Source organism: Caretta caretta, chromosome 3 (genome assembly GCF_965140235.1).
Source record: "Caretta caretta isolate rCarCar2 chromosome 3, rCarCar1.hap1, whole genome shotgun sequence".
NCBI classification, from domain to species: domain Eukaryota; kingdom Metazoa; phylum Chordata; order Testudines; family Cheloniidae; genus Caretta; species Caretta caretta.
The window spans coordinates 82,904,980-82,928,228 of NC_134208.1; the positions used below are offsets into that span (position 1 = coordinate 82,904,980).

A 23,249-nucleotide genomic window follows, 5' to 3' on the forward strand; every position below is an offset into this window, starting at 1 on the left:
TGCAGCGGGGCTGGGCAGGATCGTGGAGCCTGGCTTAGGAACACGATGCTTTGCGAGAGACACTTCCTGCAGGGGTCGGGTAACAGGCAGCCCAGCAGCGGGGAGGCGTTTCTCCGGCCGGGGAGATGCTGGGGCTGAGAAGCAAGCGTGTGTACTCCCGTGTGCTGCACGGCCGGGCCTCCCGCGCTGTTCTGCCCACGGACTGCGATCGCCCAGCCGGGCAGGAGCCAGCCCCTGCGGGGGACACGCAGCATCTCCCGGCCCAGCCAGCCCGAGCGCTCCCAGGCCACCCTGACCCCACTGCTGCGCCTCTCTCCCCCGGCGGCGGCGGCGGCGGCTCGGCTCGGCTCGGGCTGGCGAGCGGGGGTCTCGGAGGCGCCCTGGCAGCTGCCCCAGCGCGCTGGCCCGGCCGGGGGAGGATGGGCTGGGACAGAGCGCGCCCCCTGCCCCTCCCCCGGCGGGCTGTGTGCGTGTGAGCGCGGGGCGGGCGGGGGGCTCCGGCTGCACTGGGGGGAGGAGCTGATGAGCAGGGACGCGAGGAGAAGCCCCCAGAGCCGGAGCCGCGGCGGATTCGGTGGCCGTGGAAGCCCCGCCCGCTCCCGGAGCCGGGGGCCGTCCTACCCCCCTCGCCTTCCACCCCCTCGGCTCCAGCCGCTCCGCAGAAGGAGCGGGGCTGGCTGGCGCGCTCGCTCGCTCCCACTCCCTGTCTCTCTCTCCCTCTCTCCCAAACACACGCACCAGGCTCTCCCTCGCTCGCCCATGCAGACAGCAGCCGGAGCGGCGGAAGATGGCTGACTCCACAGGGCATCACCCACCCTCCAGCCCGCCTGCATCCCCGACCCTCCCCGCGCCGCTCTCGCCTCCGACCCTCCCTCACGCCAGCTTCCACCGCTGAGCCAGCGACCCCCGCCCAGCCCCGCCGCCCTCCCCACTTCTGCTTCCCAGCCCCCCCACGACACCAGCAGCCATTTCATCTCCACCAGCCAGACACAAAAAATGGCAGAAATGGAGAAAGAAGGGAGACCTCCCGAAAATAAAAGAAGCAGGAAGCCGGCTCACCCGGTGAAAAGGGAAATCAACGAGGAGATGAAGGTATGTGCCTGTGAGGGGGAAGGGGGACGCCTCTGCCCCCCCCCCCCCCAGTCCTCCACCGGGCAGGGCAGTGAAATAAGAAAGGATCTCTTGTCATTTTTTTTGGTAGGATGCACTGAATGTGTCTCAGCTCCGCCTCCTGGGCTGAAAACAGAGCCGAATTCACAGGCTGCAAAGCCAGCTTATTGACCGCCTTTGATTGCTTGATATATATTTTTTAAACTCTCCCTCCTTCGGTTTTTTAAGCTCCTTGGGTGCATTTTCTATTACAATCCTCGCAGGTTAACTGGAAAGCTGTGAAGTTAGGGGAGGAGGGAGGGCTTTTTCAACACTGGCTTTCTCTCCTTTTTCAGTAGCCAGCTGCAACCGTGTAATTAAAATGTCAAAGTGAAATGTTATGGTCTGAGCTGCACATCATTTTTGGGCTTAGAGACAGGGACTCTCTTTTCTCCCCCCTCTCTTCTTCCTTGCCTCCTCCTCTGTTCTACATGCCTCACTTCACAGTTAATCAAAGCAGCATAGGTGTTGTTGAAAGAGAGCTGTCCGAGGGGCTGTTGTTGATAGGAGTCTATTTATTGTTTGGAGTCTATTCCTATCTGATAGGAAACTGTGCCAGTCCAGCTGTGTTCCAGAGGTAGCGCTGGAGGCTGTTCCTCCAGCTGTTAGAATGGGAGCGATTGCACAAAAACACATTTCAGGACTTCTTTTAGCATTAGGTCGCAGGTCTAAGTTGGACTGGTCCTATTTTGTGCCTTTATTTTCCAAGTCTATTCCCTGACCTGTATTTATTTTATACCTCTGATGTATTTTCCCCATGAGTCATACACAACTAGCACGTATTGCAGGACTTCAGCTGAACTTACTTTTTAAAAATGCAAATATAAATTAAAACAGTGCAGTTTATATAATTTATATATATATATATATATGATAAAACTACCATTATTTAATGTAAATGGATAATTTATACTAAAACAGAAAGTCATTGGAATATTGCTGCAAAAATGTCATTATAGATGTCATTATATATATATATATATAACATACCTATTAACAGGACATTTTATAATATAGCATTGTTTTTCATCCAGTATTAAAGGGGAATGCTGTATACAATTCCTCCCCCACACCCCCCAAACTTCATTACTAATTTGACTAGACATTCTTTACTGGTTAAGGTAGGCATTCTCTTTTCCATGTTGTCTGTGTACTGAGTGAGTGTGTTTCACCAGAACTGGAACTGTGGACTTGGGTACTATTAGTGGTATGAACAAAATAAGGGCTAACTGAGAGTTGCCACTGATATCCAGGGCAAACCACTCTCGATTCCACCCCCAGAGAGCATTATTGTTTCTTTGAGAGATTTGTGACACTTCCTATTTTTGGATGGGACTTTCTAAAGCCTGTGGATAGTAACAGTAATTGCTCATCATAATCACATAGTTTTGGGAGCTGCACAAATCTATCACATTTTAAAACACCACTTAATGCGATATATATGGAGTGCAGTTTTTAAGTTTCATAGGTTCTAGAATTACAAATTAGTTAATTTTAATCGAAACATGTGAAATGTTATCCTGGCTGGATATAAAGGCTGACTGTGCTGGATCCTCTGGGTTTGTTTTGTTTACTTTGGCTGCAGGCACACTCAGCGGTTTGGGAGATAGTTGTTCTTCTACAGTATAACAGATGTTTGTCTGAAATGGTGAGGAAGAAACAAAAACAACATTGTGTGAAGGAGAAAAAATACACAGTTTTAAACTATTGCTTTGGTATTAAGGATTGGAATTAACCTTGATGTAGAGTTTCTCTTTTGTTATCATTTTTACTGTTTAACATTACAAACCTTAGGATTTTAACTGTATTAATAATTAAATCACAAGTTATATGCTGATATGATTGGAATTTAGAAGAGATTTCATTTTTTTTCTGAGCTGGGGTAATGTAAATGTTGGCAGTAGCTTTCACAAAGCACAGATCACCTAGTAGTGCCAATTATGCTATTGAGCTAGGAGACCGCATTTTTAGTAAGAGCAGTTGGTTCTTATAATAATCTAACTATAATAAAAGAAAAAACTTAAAAAGTTTGCATATTTGTGCTGTTTAGAATGTTAAGAACTGTGGGAGGGTTCATGCGTTTCCTGATATATTTTTGCATTTAATAAAAATCTGTTCTAGGTTCTTTTTTCATAAACCTGAAGAGTACAGTGACATATATTGGTTACACTGTATAAAATGTGTGTAACAAAATGTCATAGAGAGCACAATGTGCCCTTTTGTAGGTTCATATCTATAATGTTCAAACAGCCTGACTGTTTCCCTTCATCTGAACTGCTTTCATCTGGACCAGTGTAAAATAAGCTCTGGTAAGTAATCACGGCAGAGCAGAAAGAAAGGAATGTATACAGCAATAGACAGCCTAAGCTGTAAAAACTGTAACCTGAGTACCAGCAGCAGATCAGATATCATGGCTTCAAGGTAGGGGAAATGAAAGAGATGAAGGGGAGGAAAAGACGAGAGAGGGAATGGAAAAGTCAGCTTGGAAAGTGAAGGAGTAGTAGGAGGGCCCCCTCAGGGAAATTTGGCTCAGGGATTAGGGAATTTTATCATGGTGTACAGTGACCTACTCAAGTTTCAGCCCACGTTGGATCAAATTGCTTCCCTTTGCTAGCAGAAAGAAAAAGTACTGGTGTATATGTGATTTTTTTTCTTTGGGTAATAAAAAGGCCATTGGTACAAGTGTCTATTTTAAGTTCAGCAAATGCAAGGCACTATGAATGAGCAATAAAATTACCTCATCACAAAGACTTCCTTCATGATTTGCTGTTTGATATAGTTACATATTTACTCAAGAATGATTACTAAACCCAAACTGCTCGGTTTTCGTAGGTTGCATCAGTAATGTCACTTCCAGCTCAGTTTTAATATGATTGGAAACTTGTGTTGCTTGCTGTTTCATTATGCCAGATATTAAGTTACATTTTTGTTATCCCTATCCCAATGTACATGATGGTTGTAACAAATTTAAATTTGATACAACATCGTATGCAAAAAAAACCATGACTCTGCATAGTTTCCCTATGTTACGTTTCAATTAAAAATATTCAGATAAAAGTGTTTTGTTTCACTGTGACCTTCACAGTCTCTCTCTTTTCCCTAATTTATTTTTATGTCCTTCTTTCTTATATTCTCTTCCCCCCCCTCAGATTATACTTTCTACTTATCTTCAGAGATGTGTGTTCATATGCCAACTAGAAAAACAACAAATTGTTATTCTGAAACTAAGTCAGTGTCATTTATCACTTTGGTACTTTTCAGTGACTATTATGAATAATACAACATGTATTCTATTCAGGAATATAATGTAATCAAGGCAATCTGACACTTTTAATAACTAGTTTAATTGTTACAGCCTAATCAATACAATAGTCTAAAGACTTGGTACAGCTCTATACCTCATTCCTTCCCCCCCCTCTCCACATATTCCCTCTACCCACACTTACTTTATTGTGCTATACTATTGGGGATAGCAGGAAAACTTAAGAATGTGAAAAAGGTGATTTGAAATATATTTTGTTAAATTTGCTAGAATAAATTAATGTGATTGCATCAAGCATAGTGTGCTGGAAGCTCTGGTAAACAAACAAGACTTAATTTATCTACATGTTTAGATTCTTTGTCAATTGCACAGTTAGCGATTAATCTGTGTTATAATTTCACAGAGCTGCCTCCATGTGCCCTAGGAGTTTACCATCTATAAATATTCTCAATAGTAATTTGTACCTAAAATTGGGCTTCATTCCTGATGCCTAGCACTTAAGACATCTGTTATAGTTTAACAGTAAACTCATCAAAAGATTCTTCAATTTAGTTTTTTTAATATTCCCCGTATTTAAAAGGATCACTGTCAAAATGTAACAGACACTGCAGCACTGACTGCATTTGAAATGAGCCAGATAAGTGTAAATATTAAAAAGATCCCAGGGAAACTCCTCCCTTCTCTCCTGAAAAGCAAAAATGTGTTTGTAAAAGTAAAATCAGATAGCCTTTATCAATTGTACTATTCCAGGTCACTGTTACTATACCGTTTTTATGGAAGTAGATTTATGAGATATCTACAGAGTGAATTGTATTATCTGCATGAGAGACCTGCACCTATCCTCTTTAATGGAGTAAGAGGTCTGTGTATTAACTGTTTATACAAATGAGGTTGATAAAGCCCACCTTACAACACTAATAAAGGGGTGGCTGAGTGAGAAAAAAGGAAATTAAAGAAAGGTCAGGAAAATTTACTTATTGACAGCAACACTACTTATTGACAGCATAATATTCAAAATGGTGGCAATGCAAATGAGCAGAGAAAATGTGGACTGGAAAAAAGTGATCAAGTTCATGTGGTGAATATGCCCACATTTTAATTTCCTTTATATACCTGAGGTGAATCCTCAGTGCTGTATATCTGGTGGGTCACTCATGCAAGGAAATGGAATGGAGCCACTCTGCTTCCTCCAAAATGTGAAATAAACATTCAACAGTAAAACCTAGAAGAAAATTAGTCTGACAGACTCATTCTCTTTTGTGTTTCCTGCCTCTGTCTTTGCCAGGCCTCACTCTATGAGGCCAGGCCTGCCCCTGTGAATAAGGTTCATAGAGAAGGAGAGAAAATAGAGAGAAAATTGAAGGAAAAAACACCATTTTGTTTTAAAATATATCCATTAGTAAAAATTTGGGAAAACTCTCCTCTGTGAAGTAAGGTCAAACCTTAGGTATGTGATTACAGTGAAATGAATCCTGTAAAGGGAATCAATGTTAATGGAGATAAGATTTCTGTTGCCTCATATCATTAGTCTCATAAAAGAAATCACAGATAGTCAGATCCACAAAATCTTCTTCCCTCTTCCTATGAATGAGAAGTAAATTCACTTCAAATTACAATCTAACATAATGATCCAGTTTTTCGAAGAGGGAGATAGGAGGGTATTTATGTTTTTGTCAAGAAAAAAGAAATGATCCTGTTAGAACATGCAATCAAACCACACTGCAGAATTGCAATATGTGGCTTGGGACTCACAGGGGGGCAAAAAAGAAGATATGTATATTAGGAGCTGAAAACTTTAGGGTATTGTTATTACATAACCAAGGGCCTCTGCAATACTATAGCATTTTAAGGCCAATTTCTTTGGCAAAGAGGAGTCTGTTGCAAACCTTCGTAAATTCCATGGCAGTTAAGCAGATGTGATAGCACACAGCTGCACACCTGCATTGTCAGCTAACATAATCCAGGAGATTTCACGTTAGCCATTCTGTGAGATTTAAGTGATTCTTTCAATGCCTTAGGAACTACAGCTCAAGAGATTATCAACAACTTGGGATAATAGATATATGGAGTAGGCCATGACAAAAAAAAAAATGAGCATTGTCTAGTGGTCTGAGTATGGAGTCAGGAGTTCTGAGTTCTTACTCTCAGCTCTGTCACTGATTTATTGCGTGACCATGGGTATTAGTCAGCCACCTTATACCTCAATTTACCCATATGTGAAATGAATATAATCATGATTCCCTACCTCACTGGGGTTTTGTGAAGTGTAAGACCCCAGTCTTGCAATCAGATCTGCTAGCACAGTGATCTGCACCAGTGCAGAGCTCCAGTGGGGTTCAATAGGCCTCCATATAGTCTTTGGGGTCCATGCTAATATTGCATAATAGGGACCCAATTAATTAATGGATGACATCCTGGTGTGGAGGACCTGCCTGAGGCCCTCTGGAGTACTCCAGCCTTACAGTGGGGCTATACAGTTGGGATTGCTGGCAAAGCAACAAAGCAAAGGGCTTCTGCTCCCCTCCCACCCCCCACCAGAAGGTAGGTCTCTGTCCTGCTTTGACATAGTGTGGAGATTATCAATTGAATGGGTTGGGAGAGAGGCCCCTGTATCTATTACATATAGATCCAGTGGCCCTATCACCCTGCACAAATGGGATAGAAGCTCTGTTTCCACTGTTTGGCCCATAGACTGAAGTAGCAACCATTGGTGCATCTCCAGAGACTCATCCTGAGTGGAGGATGGATTTTATCTCCACTACCTCTTACCCACCATACTGCATCGGGATAAAGTCTGATTATACAGCCTTTATTATGGCATCATAATATTTAGAATATCTCTTTGAGAACCTCAGATGAATGTGTTACAGGAGTGCAAAGCATTATAATTTAAACACTACAGGTCACAGAAAACCACCACAAGATACAGCTATGCATTATGTACCCAGGCCCATATTGTTGTGTTTGTGCATAAGAACAGCCATACTGGGTCAGACCAATGGTCCATCTAGCCCAGTATCCTATCTTCTGACAGTAGCCAATGCCAGGTACTTTAGAGAGAATTAACAGAATAGGCAATCTTCGAGTGATCCATCCCGTCATCCACTACCAGCTTCTGGCAATCAAAGGCTAGGGATCCCCAGAGCATGAGGTTGCATCCCTGACTGTTTTGGCAAATAGCCATTGATGGATCTATCCTCCATGAACGTATCTAATTCTTTTTTGAAACCTGTTATAATTTTGGCTTTCCTAACATCCCCTGGCAACGACTTCCACAGGTTGACTGTGCATTGTTTGAATACTTCCTTTTGTTTGTTTTAAACCTGCTGCCTAATAGTTTCATTGGGTGATCCCTGTTTCTTGTGTTGTGTGAAGAAGTAAATAACATTTCCTTATTCACTTTCTCTACACTAGTCACGATTTTATAGACCTCTACCTTATCTCCTCTTAGTCCTCTCTTTTCCAAGCTGAAAAGTCCCAATCTTTTTTAAACTCTCCTTATTAATCTCTACCCTTAATCATTTTTGTTGACCTTCCCTGTAGCTTTTTCAATTCTAACATATCATTTATGAGATGGGGTGATCAGAACTGCATGCAGTACTCAAGGTGTGGGTATACCATGAATTTATATAGTGGCATTATGATATTTTCTGTCTTCTTATCTATTCCTTTCCTAATGATTCCTAAAATTCTGTTAGTGCTTTTGTCTACCACTGCACATGATTGAGTGGATGTTTCAGAGAACTAGCCACAATGACTCCAAGATCTCTTTCCTGAATGGTAACAACTAATTTAGACCCCAGCATTTTGTACGTGTACTTGGGATTATGTTTTCCAAAGTGCATTACATTGCATTGATCAACATTGAATTTAATCTGCCATTTTGTTGCCCAGTCATCCAGTGAAGCATTCAAAGGTTTGGCACTCACCATAACCCAGATTTTACTATATTGACTTTTCAGCCTTCTGTTGGGCAGGTGTCTCTGAGGACACAACTCAGGCTTAACATGGGCAAAACTGAGCTCTTGATTCTTCCCCAAAACCTTCCCTCTTGCTCCTTTCTTAGTCACTGTCACTCACTCAGGCCTATAAACAAGGTGCTATCTTTGATTCAGCCCTCTTTCTAGACCCACACATTCAACTGTGTCTACATCTTGCTGCTGGAGCAAAAATAATCTTTGTGGCTCATCACTTTGACCATGTTACCCACCTCATTGCAACCCTCCACTGACTCCCCCTTCTCTATTACATCAAGCACAAACTACCTGTCTTCACTTTTAAGGCCCACTGTGCTCTATACTCACCTTAACTATAATTTCTTATTTGCTATAGAGACGTAAGACCCCCACATTTGCTTCACCATTGATTGCCCATTTGTCAGATTTTCAGAAGAGTACCATCATGCTGTCCCCCATGCTAGCCCTGTAAAATCCACAAGGTCACTACATTATCCTTCTTTACATTTCTCCTTAAAACCCACCCATATCATGATGCCTGCAGAACACTTGACAATGATTAGGCAACTGCTGTGCTGTGATTGCTGATTATTCGTAACTCTCTTTTTGTTCCCTTGTGCTCTGTTTGTCACGTGCACACCATCTTAAACTTTATTATTATGGTTATTACTTATCTGTATTACTGTAGCCCTTAGAACCATGGACCAGGACCCCATTGTGGTAGGTGCTCTACAAACAGAACACAAAGACATAGTTTGTAAGCTCTTTGGGGAGTCTAAGATAAGAAACAACAGATGGATACAAGCAGACGAGGGAATACAAGGAAATAATGAGACAATATTGGTCAGCATGATCGACAGTGGTGTCAGCACACCTGCAGTCTAGCCATGGTCAATTTTTTTTGCAGCCATCGTGGAAAAATAGAACCTTAAGAAAAGATTTGAAGAAGGATAATGAGGTGCTTTGTGACTAATTATGGGGACCTCCTTCCAGGAGGGGCAGCATGGCAAAAAACAAGCAGGTGCTTCCAAACTTTGACTGTAAGCTTTTTGAGGCAGGGACCGCATAGCACAATGGAGCCCTGGTCATTAGGTGCTACAACAATACTAATATTAAAATATAATAATCAAAATAAATAAGATGAATTAATTTTGAGTTGTTTTTAATTAAAGGGACTTTAAAAATAATATTTTTAAAAGATTCTTCACTCAGGTTGCCAGTAACATAGGACAAAATCCTACTTCCATTCAAATTAATAGCAAAAGAACAGTTGACTTCACTAGAAATAGGATCAGGCCTTTGGCTTTATTAAAATTAATAGAATTTTAAAATCAGATTTACTTTTCACCATGTTGCTGTACTTTTTGCACTTCACTCAGCTTGGAGACTAGGCTGGTTCAATTTGTCTAGAGTTACTTAACCTTTGTGACAATGTGGGCCATTACTGTCATCTTGGCTGGATCCTAAAGGCTGCAACTAATTTGTATATAGATTTATATGCATTTTAAAGGTAAAGAATAAATGCCTACAGCCTGTGATAAGCTGCCAAAATCTTAACAATGGGTTCCCTCCTCACCCCACGAGGGGGTTGTTGCCCACCCCCGCCTCCCAGAACTCCTGCCCCATCCAACCCCCCCGCGTTCCTTGATGCCCCCCCCCAGGACCCCTGCCCCATCCACCCCTCTACCCTGTCCCCTGACTGCCCCCAGAACCGGGCAGGAGGGTCTCGTGGGCCACCGTAGTGGGTGCCCACCCCTAAGAGGCACGTGCTGGGGGGCGAGGTGGGGAGTCCCGGAGGTGCTTACCTGGGGCAGCTCCCAGGAAGCATCTGATAGGTCCCTCTGGCTCCTAGGGGTGGGGGAGCATAGCTGGGGGGGAGCAGGGGGAGCGGCTGCTCCCCCACTGATCACATCAAAAGTGGTGCCTTAGGCGCCGACTCCCTGGGTGCGCTGGGGCTGGAGCGCCCATGGGGAAAATTTGGTGGCAGAGGTGAGCTGGGACGGGGAGCGGTTCCCCTGTGGCCGGCCCCCTCCCCCCCCGGGTTACCTGCTGCGGCGCGGGCAGCCCTCCTCATGCCCCCCCACCCCAGCTCACCTCCGCCTCCCTGAGCCTGAGCGGGAAGCCGTCACCTGCTTCTCAGCGCACCCCGGCTTCCCGCCGAACAGCTGATTCGCAGGAAGCCGGGGGGGCGGGCGGAGAAGCAGAGCCAGGCGGTGCGTTCAGGGGAGGAGGCGGAGGTGGAGTGGAGGTGAGCTGGGGCTGGGGGTGGGGCAGGGAGCTGCCGGTGGGTGCTCTGCCTACGGTGCCACTTTTGGCCAGTTAAATTTAGAACTGGTTCTAAAAGGGCTTCTAAATTGAACAACCGGTTCTAGTGAACCAGTGCGAACTGGCTGCAGCTCACCACTGCCTACAGCCTTTATTTACATATTCCCTGACAAGTGATTAGAAATTACAGTACTCAAAGGTTGAGTTAGTCAACAAAGCATCCACTGGAGCTACTGAAGTTAATTGTGGTTTAAGTTAGGATAGAGTTTGGCATCTGGATTCTATCCTGTTAGGTTAGTCTTTCAGGGCTGTGTTTCCATAGCTGCAGTGTAGGAAACCAATGGAAGGCTGCATTTGCAAGGCTATACTTCAGATCAGGATCCATGGACCCAGTCAGTTTAGAGGCTACATTTTGAGCAAACTTGGTTTATTTAGGTTTCAGAGTAACAGCAGTGTTAGTCTGTATTCGCAAAAAGAAAAGGAGTGCTTGTGGCACCTTAGAGACTAACCAATTTATTTGAGCATAAGCTTTCGTGAGCTACAGCTCACTTCATCGGATGAAGTGAGCTACGAATGAAGTGAGCTCTAGCTCACGAAAGCTTATGCTCAAATAAATTGGTTAGTCTCTAAGGTGCCACAAGTACTCCTTTTCTTTTTGGTTTATTTAGTTTCACTTTCAGTTTCTAGTCAATTTCATTTTCTGGTTCTCATGCCCTAGCATAATACTTCTGTTTTGGGAATTTCAACATTTCAGGGAAGTTTAATTTAAAAAAAAGTTTTTATTGTGATTTTATTCAATCTGCTGCTTACACACCTTCAGGATCAGTAATTTATTTCAGTTGAAATGGCTGTAGCATAGTGAGATTGATTGCTGGGACAGAAATCTTTGGTTTTTCTGCTGTAATGTTAAATATTTTATGATAGTATGAGACAAACTTTTGTGAATAATATATTCTAAAAACATAACTGACTTCCAATTCCTGAGCAAAAATCATAAACAATCCTCTTTTTTCCTTATTTTCTTTAAATTACAATAAAATAAAGGCCTTTCATAAATATGTGTATCACTGAGATTTAAATGTATTATATTATGTACTAGATTTGAAAAATGAACATTAGTCTGGAGGAGGTGGAACCAATCTGGCAGTTCATGGTACACTGCAAATAGAATTCGATTTATGCATTCATCTCTTCGTTCCAAATGATTATTGATTACATAAATAAGTAGGCAATTCTTCTCTTTCAGAACTTTGCAGAAAACACTATGAATGAGCTCCTTGGCTGGTATGGTTATGATAAGGTTGAACTGAAAGATGGAGAAGATATTGAATTCAGGAACTACTCTGCAGATGGGGAGAGCCGGCAGCACATTTCTGTTCTCAAAGGTAATGACATTTAATGTTCCTTTGTTCATGCAAAGAAGGATTAACTATCTCAACCTGCCAGAATTGGCTTGCACGGAGATTCATGTTTTGTTGCTTATTCTGCAGCTGATTTAAATATACATCTCTTACAGTGCCTTCCAGTAAGCAGAAAGCAATAGAATACAAGTCGCACAACATTTAACAACATAGCAGCTAATATGCTTTTACTAATGTATCTCCAACAGTAACATTTTTTGAGCCAATTGAAACTCATGCACCCAAGATTCCAAGGAGCTGCCAACAAATTAAAAAAAAAGAAGAAAAGAAAAGAAATGTGGAAATGTTTTCTTAGCAGTCTGGGTCTAATGAACCGTCCTTCTGACAAAATTGTTGGGCTGAGGCTTTTGATAAGGTCAGATGTTGAACTAGAATGTTCAGAATGTATGGAAGACCCATGAGTAGTATTTATAAAGGTTTACTTAATAATGTTTTTTATTTTAATATATTATTTCCTGAAAGTGTATTAGAAAGGCTTAAGGGGTGGAGCTTGTTTGGGGTCAGCATATCTGGTCCTTCATGTACTGTATATGAATTTGTTCAAAATCTAAACAATGGGATTCAGTCTTTTTGTTCAGCAGTTCAGTTGCTACCTTTTGACTCTTCAGCCACACCAGATGGATAGGGAATTGCAATCACAGTGAAAAGAAGAACATTTCTTCAGAGTAAAAGAGTAGAAAATTGCTGGATCTTGACTTATCCAACAAGAATTTCTCAAAGCTGAGGTAAAAGAGGAAATTACAGAGGCTTTGCACTGTTGAACTGCAACATTTTGCTGCATATATGGCCACCAGTCTCTGGGGTTTCTTTATGGTGGCATGCAGCAGCATTGTATTCAGTGGGTGTTGATATGAATACTGGCACCAAAGAGCCCAATACTGGAGGAGAGGGTGCTAGATAAAAGGTGGAAAAAGTAGAGGTAAGATAAAACAATTTAATTGTATAGACATTAAATGTTTGCAGCCATTAGTTGTATACTGTTATTGATACAGTAATTAGTATATGTATTCCATTTAAAATGCAATATGTGTAAGCCACCTTTAAAATAACTTGTTCCTATGCTCCAAGGTATTTTATTTTCTTCTGACATTTTAATAAACTAACCTTACATGGGATTCTCTACAGCCACGATCTATGAGGAATCACGTTTGTGGCACATTTTAAGAATAAGTCTGCATAATATTTTGCTCACCATGTAAAATAGATAGGATCATATGTATCGTTATTAACACATGATACAAGTCATATGTTTTATAGTACAAACAAAGATGGTGAATACCTGTGCCAGGTAGAAATCTTTGGCTTACAGAATCTGTAGGGGAAAAAAGTACTTTGCTTTTGTTGTGAGAAGAGGAAGAGCTGGTATTAAATCCTGTTCCTTAGTGAGTTAAAGTACAGCAGAGAAATGCCTGTAAATAAGAGTTCAGGTGTGGTTTTGTATTAAAGAATTACAATTATAACAACATTTAGCAAATATTTTTCTAAAATTTCAATTTTTTTGTTATTTTCTTTATCTTCTTTTCCGTTATTACTAGTTATTGGAGAGGAATAAGAGGTTCTCTTATTTAATCAGTCTACTCCTTTTGCATAATTCATCCGCTGACACCACAATCCAGTGTGTGACGACATAATTCACTGCCATGAAAATAACTGATATCAAAGACCGTGGAGTGTGATGTCACTGAATAAATCGTGCATACTTAGGCCATGTAAAAGAAAGAGAGCCTGATTTTTAAAAACCTTACAACAAAGTTTAATGCAGTTTTTGACAAAATATTGAAATTTTGCTGGAGCGTGGTAGTGGCTTTTGAAGGAGAAAATATTCTCATTTTTATTATTTGTTCTTTGTGTTGTAGAAACACAATTACATGAACAGATTTGTGAAAATATGTAGGGGCACCTAAGCAACGCTTCTGCCAAGCTGTATGATTTGTTCTTTTTCTTTTACAGAAAATTCTTTGCCAAAACCAAAATTACCTGAGGACAGTGTTATTTCACCATACAATATAAACACAAGCTATCCAGGGCTTGCCACAGGAAATGGACTTTCAGACTCACCAGCAGGGTCAAAAGATCATGGGAATGTACCCATTATTGTACCATTAATTCCACCACCTTTCATAAAGCCACCAGCAGGTAAATCACATAACAAACATTTCAAAGAATTATAACTATCATAGATAGCTATTCTGACCTTGTTAGATTGTGGCTCATTTGTAAAAGGTTAAGTTTAATTTTTTTGAAAGGCTGTCACAGTAGACTTGTAAGGATCCGTAGGTAGGAAGCAGCAGAGTGACTTTATTTGCTAGTATTATTGTAACATTCTTGTCAGTATCATAACGGGCAAAATTATGTACCTATTTATACTGCTTGTGAAACTCTGGATGTTGAATTATACTGTCTCAGCAATTCAACAATATCTGTTTTAAACAAATGATTTTCTTGTATGAAAAAAGTCTTTACATAAATTGATGGAAGATGATTAGATTATAAACAAGGTACACAAAGCATACAAGTAAACAAACAAACAGTCAAATCAATATCACATGTCCTTGTATCAGGCTAACAAGCTCATCCCAGGAAGACTATCTCAGTTCTCATTGAAATTCTGGACCATTGTCCTTTGGGGATTGTATATGATGTAAACTCTACCCCAAGAGATTGTACTGAAATGTTTTAAGAATTCTATGAAATTCTTACCTGGAGCAATTTTTCCATCATGATATTTCTCAGTTAGTTTGAAAAATTATTTATTCCACACTGCATGCTGTTTACCATTATCTGCTAAAGTAACTGTTGTGGCTATACTAGTATATATAATTGCTGTTATTATTTACTGTTGAGCACACTGCAATAGTTGGTGAATTTATATAGCAGCAGGCTCAATCCTGCTTCCATTGAAGTTACTGGGAGTGTTGCTGAACTTGGTTAACTTCACTGGGGCTAGAACTGGACCTAGAATGTACTAAATATATATTAGAAAAATCACTATTCCTCTATTAGAGAATTCAGGAACGTGGTGATGTATTTAATTATTAAAGTCCCAGTCATGCAATGGATTCCTGCACCCATACAGAGCCCCACTGACACTGGGCAGAGCAGCTTGCAGGATCAGGGGCCAAGTGTGGAATGGCCTTCTCTACACTTCAACACATTTACAAAAGTTGAATTTAAAAATCCATAATACATAATCTATTTTTGTGTTTAATATTTTATTTGGCTGAAAGCTGATTGTTGGATTCCTGAATTATTTTTTTGCCATTTCATTTTCAGTATTAGAGGATATTTTAATATTTGAAAAAATTTCAAACATATTACTAAATCTATTCTCCTTGCCGAAAATTTTCCATATATTTTGTACCATTATTGCTAATTACCACAGCTATTTGGGCCCGCTCCTTCAGCCTTTGCACAGCAAAATCTCACCCATATGGGCTGAATCTTAAAATGGGGTTAATCTGCCCTTGAACATTTAAACAAGTGCTTGGTATTTCCCAAGCTATCTTCTCTTCCAGTTTGATTCAAGACTGAAGTCATAATGCTGAATTTGTGGCAACACTATTATGTTATTCTAACATAGGGCTATGGCATGAATTGTTCATGCTGTCATAATTGATGAATTTAAATAACAGCAATCAAGCAGGAAAAGATTGACTATGCCGTAGAAAAACAAATAACCTCAACTGTAGCAATGGGGACACAGGAAAATATTGGCCAAGCAGATTTATTTCTGCGCTTCCCCCATCCACTTACCAAGTATGTTCAGTATTAGAGTCCACCAATAAAACTGGCCTTCAAAGTATTTTTTACATTTGTTCCTCCCACCATGCTTTTGGTACTTTATGATGTATAAATAAGATCTGAAGGTTGGGTTTTTGTTTAAGGTATTTTCTCACTTTTTGTTGTACCTTTTTTGCCTTAGAAATATTATGATGTCAAGTCTGATCTTTCATGTTCCTGTTTGAGAACTTTTGATTGTCTTGCAGTAGTGTATCGTGAGCTCTTACACAATCTGAAGGGGCTGGAGTATTGAATATGTAACAAAGTTATCTTTTCCCCCAAGTGTTCACTATGCAATAAATATGATTTTTTTTTCAAACCAAATGAAAACCCAAAGAGTTTTAAATAGCCTGCCCAAATTCACCTCACCTCTCAACGGTTCAACTTTTAATATTAACTTAATAAAATACTAGGGTGCTTTTAAAAATTTTACACCAGGTACAAGTGTGCATGTACAAACTGAAAAATTATAGAACACTAGCTGATCAAATATTAACAGCTCCCATTTAAAGGCTCTCACCCCTTACAATAAACACCTCTGAGAAGGCCTGAGAAGACATGTGGGCCTTATACGGTGTATTGAAGAAGGGCAACAGTCCTGGGATATGGCAGATTGGTGTGGGAAATTAATTCCCGAGTTGATGGCCCTTCACTGAGAATACTCTTCCCCGAGACATTTAATTCTAGACACTATTACCAAGAATACCCCAGCTGACCTGATCTGCTGTGGAAGCATGTTAGAAAAGAAACGGACTCAGCCAGCACCCTAATCATATACGGCTTTGTAGATCAACATCAAGAACTTAAATTGCACCTGGAAGCAAACAGGAAGTGAGTGCAGTCTTGAGAGAAGTGGTGCAATATGCTTCTTGAGGCTAATGTCCCCAAACAGGTGGGTAGCTGCATTTTGCGCCACCTGCAGCTTCTGAATGATGATTCAAGTTAGTCCCAAGTACAGCATATTGCAACAACATGATACCAATAATAAAATTACTTCTTCCTAGCCTTAGAAAAATGTTGTGTTCCACAGAGCAATGTAAAAGGAAAAGAGAATTTATTTCTACACAATAACAAATGATGTCAAAATAACAAAGAACAAGGAATAGCAGCCAGCAACATTACAGAAAAAGAATAATATTTGTACTGGAACCATGATGCGAGTATATAATATACTAACCTGTATTCTGCAGCCTTTAGTCACACACTGAATAGTATTTTCTCACTTTCAGCTAATAGGATTATTCACATGAGTAGGGGTTGCAGAGTCTGGCCCCAAAATGCACAAGAGAACACATTTCCTTCCCACTGGCTCTACACTTGTAGAGATTTCACTGTTTCAGGTACTCTAGTCACACCAGATATTCTCTTTGGCTCTCTCCCTCTCCAGGTTCTCACAGTGGGGAGCATTAACTCTCTGTGCCTCTGTAGGGCTGATGGAGTTCTAAACACCCAATGCTGCTTCTGTGGGCCACTCGGAACAGCTTGAGGGTCCCAGTTTTGTCTCACCCCAAATTGTTCCACTACAGGCAAACACAACCAAGTCCTGTTACTCTGCCATTGCTTCAATCTGGAATTTAGCTTATAGGTGCCAGAGTTGCATCCTTGAGTGCTTTTTGCTGTCACTTATTGTCATTTACAGCATTCCTTGTACATCTAAAACTTCCTTTGACTCTCAATCTAAAGGGTAGTGCCTTTCGACAGTTCTTCGACTGCAGCTCCTCATTCTCTCAGATATGGAATTCTGGCCAAGTCAAGAACCATCACTTTAGTTGTGTGTATATGTTGACAACATCAACATTTCCCATTAGATTATGTGCTCAGTTTCGATCCAATCCCAAACCCATTGAATTCTGTAGGAACCTTTCCACTGACTTCAATGGATCCTTATTGGATCCTTATTGCCTGGCCTCATGGTCCAAATGGAGGTACAGAGATGCCCCACCCTAAAGGGAGCTTTTGGAACACAGTTGTTCCACAAGAAAAGGGGAACATTGCCACTGTGCCACCCCTTGTATTGGGTGCAGTGTGTGCTACCAACCAGTCCATGTGGGGCCAGCTATGTGAGGGAGGGGAGCAGAGTCTTGGCCCTTTCGGGAGGGGGTGCAGCAGCAGGGCAGTAGAAGGACTGCCGTTGTGCCTGGGGCATGCATAGAGGTGCAGGGAATAATGTTCCTTCCCTCACCCTCTTCTCTATGCCTCTGGTTTACAGAATAAATCAGTTATTTTAAGTAGCTTTGACTCTGCTCAAACAATAGCTGGCTCCCTGCTATGCTGCACTGAGTGGGGAAGCAGTCATTAAGGGGAGCAGTGAAAGGGAAGGAGGACTGCTTCTGAGCTGACCTAGCATCCAAAGGGCAAAAATACAAGGATAAAATGATCTCCTATTCACCCCCCACCCCCACAACAATAATTTGTATTTTTTTGGGAGGGATCTTAAGTCCTCCAAGCCCCAGAACAGTGCCAGCTCTGTTCCTCTGCACCTCATTTCTTCACTTGGTAATTTCAAAATTATAAGGACTGCTGTTGCACTGAAAGGTTTGCAACAATCAAGGCATTTTTTTTAAAAAAGTGATGTATAATGTCTGACGCTACAAAACTGTTATTACTGTTATTGGGGCCCAAAAAATACCAGAGTGAAGGAGGTAAGGTCTCCTGAGGCCAAACAAAAGCATTTCTAATATCTGGGTCCTGTAAAGTAAGCATGTTTAGATTTTGGAAGTGACATTAAATCAGATTATAAAACTGTATGTTTGAAAAAAAGTCAAGAAAACTTGGAACAAGGAAATGTTATGTTTGAATGCTAAGATGAATAATTAAGAGAGGTATTTTCGAAAGAAATGAGCTATATTATTTATCAGAGCTGGATATTTGAATGGAAGTTTACAATTTTGTTACAAGTACAAGTGCACTTAGATAACTCATTCTCATTATTATTATAACGGCGTACCATCAGTGTGCAATGCATAAAAGTAGATATTAGTTCTAGCCCTAAGGACTCTCTAGAAGTGTGTGCTGTAAAAATGATCAAGATTCAAATGCTGTAGGAAGAATTTAGAAGTCTGGGATGAATTTTAAAATGCTTTCTATCCAGGGTTTATAAACTTGGTTGTAAAATTAACTCCAAGATTACCTATCTAAATTCCCCATGGTCCCATTGCTGTATTCCCAATCCTTCTGTCCTTATTCAGGCACAGCTCAATAGCAGTTTTGCTTAAATAACAGCGGCAGGACTAGCCCTAATGTTATATACTGAGGTGGTTTCAATTTTAGTGTACTCTGACTCCCATGTCATTATTTTTCAACTCTTATTCCTTCTTCTGATTTCATTTGACACTGATCTGAGCAATGTTTTACTATTTTTCCTATTGCAGGTTTAACTTTCTAACAAGTCCACAACCATGATTCTTCTTGTGCTTACTACTTGACTTCGTCTCCTCTTGTTTTCTTTGTTTGAAATTATTGTAGTCTATTAATCTATTTTCTTCTCTGTATGACTGAAGGGAATTAACCAAAGGCTTCTCTGGACTCCTGAGACTGATCGAGAAAGGTTGCAAAATGACTCAGTGTCTCTGAAAATTGTGTGTGTATTTGGAAGGGCTGTGTTGATGGAGTTTGTTAGGCTATTTTGTCCAGTGGGCCAACACTGGACATTTGTACCTGCCTGCTACTATTGCTGGTTTTCACCTCCTTTGTATTTGACAACTAATATTCCTTTAGTGTGTACAGGCATCCTGTTCCCACTTGAATTTTTGCACCATTTCCATGTGGTACATATGTACTGTCCAGTAGTATCAATGTAGCTTTTATAAGTGTCTATTTGTTATTTATCCACATTCATTTTTTCAGATACAATTATCTAGCTTTCAGTAATAATAGGTTGTTTTTATGTTGTTTTAACATGCCATTGGTTACCAGTCTTCTCTAATTCCAGCACCATGTCAATGCTTTTTGCTCTCTTTGGACAGCAGAGTGTTTTTCCTTTGTGCCAGAAAGAAAATCGTAAAGTCCACACATGCACTGTAATAGCATGTGATGAATAAGAAGGGAGTTCCCACACTCCTTTTGTAATCTGTGCCTGTGTGCTTGCATGCTTAAAACCTGCCCACATGCCAGTATACATTTGTATTATGCATTCAGTTCTTATTGTGCTATATATGAAAATATGCCTCGTAACTCAGGCATAGAAAATAGAGAGAAGCAGTGGTTTCCCAAAACAACTTTTAAAAGAACTGGGACACTCCATTTTACCATTTTTTTTACCATTTTGCCTACTTCAAGATTCCTTTCAAAAGGAAACATTATAGAGTCACTGTAGTGATTACACAGCTACAGTTGTAACAAGCTTTCCATTACAAGCCATTTCTCTGATTTCCCTCTCATAACTGTTTTATAAAGCTGCTTTCAACACCTGAAATTTGTCAAGCATGTCATCCAGTCACAGGGTCAGTGCTTAGATATGGTGGTGATGGATGTCCTAGAAAAACCTCCAGATTTTTTTTTTAAATTGAGGTTAGTCAGACAAGACATTTTAAACATATGAGTGTGCAAAATTATTTTGGAGGAGTCTGACTTGGGAATATTTTATCCCAAAAGCTGCTTGGTATGGAAAATCCAAATTGGTTTTATTTGCTTATCCTCAATGGAAAGCTAGTGTTTTTGGATTGAAGAACTCCAGAATTAATCATTATGTAAATTCTGGCAGGCCCCAGTACAGCTAATAAAGTTTGATTTTAACACTTTAGATGCTAGAGAATCTAAGATTTCATTCTTTAAAAAAATAAGTTTTTGTCCTTTTCATTGCAAAAAATAGTCTTGAAAAAGGGTAAAAAGGTTGACTGTGTGCCCCAGTGAATTAAATAAAATTCATGGTTCTCTCCCAGCCAGGGGCTAATAGGATGCAGCAGGAGATCACTTGTGCTCATTAAACGTAGTTAGGCTCCAAATTCCTTTAAAGGGCAAGCCTCTGGCTTGTAGGTGGAGCATTGAGGAGAGAAAGAATAGGAAAATAGAGAAAAGGAAGGTTTCAGAGTAGCAGGTGTTAGTCTGTATCCGCAAAAAGAAAAGGAGGACTTGTGGCACCTTAGAGACTAACAAATTTATTTGAGCATAAACTTTCGTGAACTACAGCTCACTTCATCGGATGCATTCAGTGGAAAATACAGTGGGGAGATTTATATACACAAAGAACATGAAACAATGGGTGTTACCATACACACTGTAAGGAGAGTGATCAGGTAAATAAATCTCCCCATTGTATTTTCCACTGAATGCATCCGATGAAGTGAGCTGTAGCTCATGAAAGCTTACGCTCAAATAAATTTGTTAGTCTCTAAGGTGCCACAAGTCCTCCTTTTCTTTTTAGAGAAAAGGAAAATAGGCACTGCTACTGAAAGGCTTGAGTGGGAAAGAGCCTGGAAGGCTAGGAAACAGGTCTGAAGAGAGGGACTCAGGAAGGACAGGGAATGCCAAAGTTCATGGCTCCCCTCCTATTCTTCCCATTGGTTTCTCTGAAGATGTAGCTCTTTCTGTACCAGATCACAGGTACAGTTTCCCCATACCATTTCATGCAGGTGTAAACCTTTCAGTGCTGGAGCACAGATACCACTTCTGTAGTTTACTCAGTCCCTGCAGATGTAACCTTTTAAGTTCCAGGTCCAAAACATTACTTCTCCAGACATAACCCTTTCAGTGCCAGAACTGCATAGCCCTAGCCAGTTTAGAAACTCTTCTTGCAAAACAGTTCAGGTTAAAAGAATTTACAATCTCACTAGGCTGTAAATTCCCCAGGCTGAATGGAGTTCAAGGAGTTTATGAAATGAAATCCTTTGGACCTATAGGTGCGGGAACTAGGTGTGCTGGGGGGTGCTGGAGCACCCCCAGGTTTTACATAGGGTCCCAGCTGCCGACTCCGTTCCTGGGGCTCCATTTCTGGCCCGGGGCCCACCCCCAGCTGTGGCCCCAGCCTCAGCTACCTTACCCCTGGCCAGGTCCCTCCCTCCCGGAGACATGGCCCTGCTCCCGGCCCCAGCTTGGGGGGGTTGGTGGGGCAGACAGGGTAAGGGGGCTGGCTTTCAGCACCCCCGCTATTAAAAGTGTTCCAGCGCCAATGTTTGGACCACCTGCACAGAGCTCATTGCAGGATCAGGGCCATTAACTGCATTTAGTTTCCCAAAACTCTTGAAACTAGAGTTAGGGTTGTAAGTGCAGATTGGATAACTTAAAATAACATTATTAGAATGTTGTAGTCATAAACTGTGAATAAAACAAGCAGGATTTAGCACCAGAATCTTAGGGAATTCATCCTGCTAATACAATAGGCCTTGCTTGTTTGCCTGGATTATGGGTCAGAGCTATAAAGAAAGGATTTACTCTTATTATTCTTGGTTACTTTCTGTTCCTTCCCCCCCACCCCACATATTATGACTACTGTATATATAACAGGGATTCGCCAAAACTGCTACTTGGTGGCTTTAAGAAGGACAGTTTTCGATAGGTCCTTCACATTGGTTTGAAGGGAAAAACAAAACCAACCAATACAAAATCCCCAACACCATTCTGCTTAATTAAGACCTAAAGAGAAAGTGCAAACTTTTGATGCTTAATTGAAGCATGCTCTAGCCTGATGCATATTTAGTTATTATAATATGATAATTTTATCTTGTTGTACAAACTGCTCCCTTTGGGAACATGATTTAACACTGAAAACATACTGAGCTTATTGCATTGTTCATTATGAAAAATACAGAGGCTAAGAACCATAAAGAGATGTATATAAGCACTATATGTGCAGCAGTTGCAGGGAGCACTCTTTCAGCACCTAATGACATAACCCAGGAGCAGAAAAACACAAGATTGGAACTCCCAGAATAACTTTTCTGAAGAGCTGAGATCTCACTAAAATAGAGGCTGGAAATTCAGATCTCGAGCAGTAAATGAAATAAATGTGTGGTTCTAATACCTGGTGTGTTTATAGAAAACATCCGTGTGGATGTTCTGCTGAAAACTCACTTGTTACTACTTACTTTGTGCTAAGTCTTGCTTGTCTGATGCCTGTGAATACTGTCATTACCTTTGATAAATGTTGAGTGTAAAGTATAGTGGTATTGCTCAGCACCTCTAAAGAGGTGCTAAACACCTGGCAGGAATGGACCCCACGGGAGTAATACAGAGTTGGCAAAACAATTGAAGAGTTTCCAAAATTAACTTTATCTTTGTCTTACCAACTGTAAAATATGATGATATGAAGGCCAGATCTGCACTACGGACGTTACTATCATACCTGTGTCAGTCAGGGATGCTCTGAGGTGTGATTCCTGACCAACAGAGCTGTACTCACAAAAGCCACAAGCGTAGATGCAGTCATGCTGGCAAAATTGTGGTTTTGCTAGGATAGCATATTTTGCACAAGTGGTCTGA

General features: G+C 40.9%; 1 protein-coding gene across 2 annotated transcripts in view; it reads left to right on the forward strand.

The window, feature by feature from the left end:
• The first annotated feature begins 507 nt into the window (after positions 1 to 507).
• Positions 508 to 23,249, forward strand: part of SOBP (sine oculis binding protein homolog) — a 140,201-nt gene continuing 117,459 nt past the window's right edge. The window contains exons 1-3 of one of the 2 annotated variants that reach the window (XM_048844872.2): positions 508 to 1,092; positions 11,879 to 12,017; positions 14,004 to 14,189. In XM_048844872.2, the coding sequence (XP_048700829.1) occupies positions 997 to 1,092; positions 11,879 to 12,017; positions 14,004 to 14,189 (421 nt within the window). In that variant the 5' untranslated portion in view covers positions 508 to 996. The remainder of the gene's footprint in view (positions 1,093 to 11,878; positions 12,018 to 14,003; positions 14,190 to 23,249) is intronic. The other variant, XM_048844870.2, reaches the window with a different exon arrangement.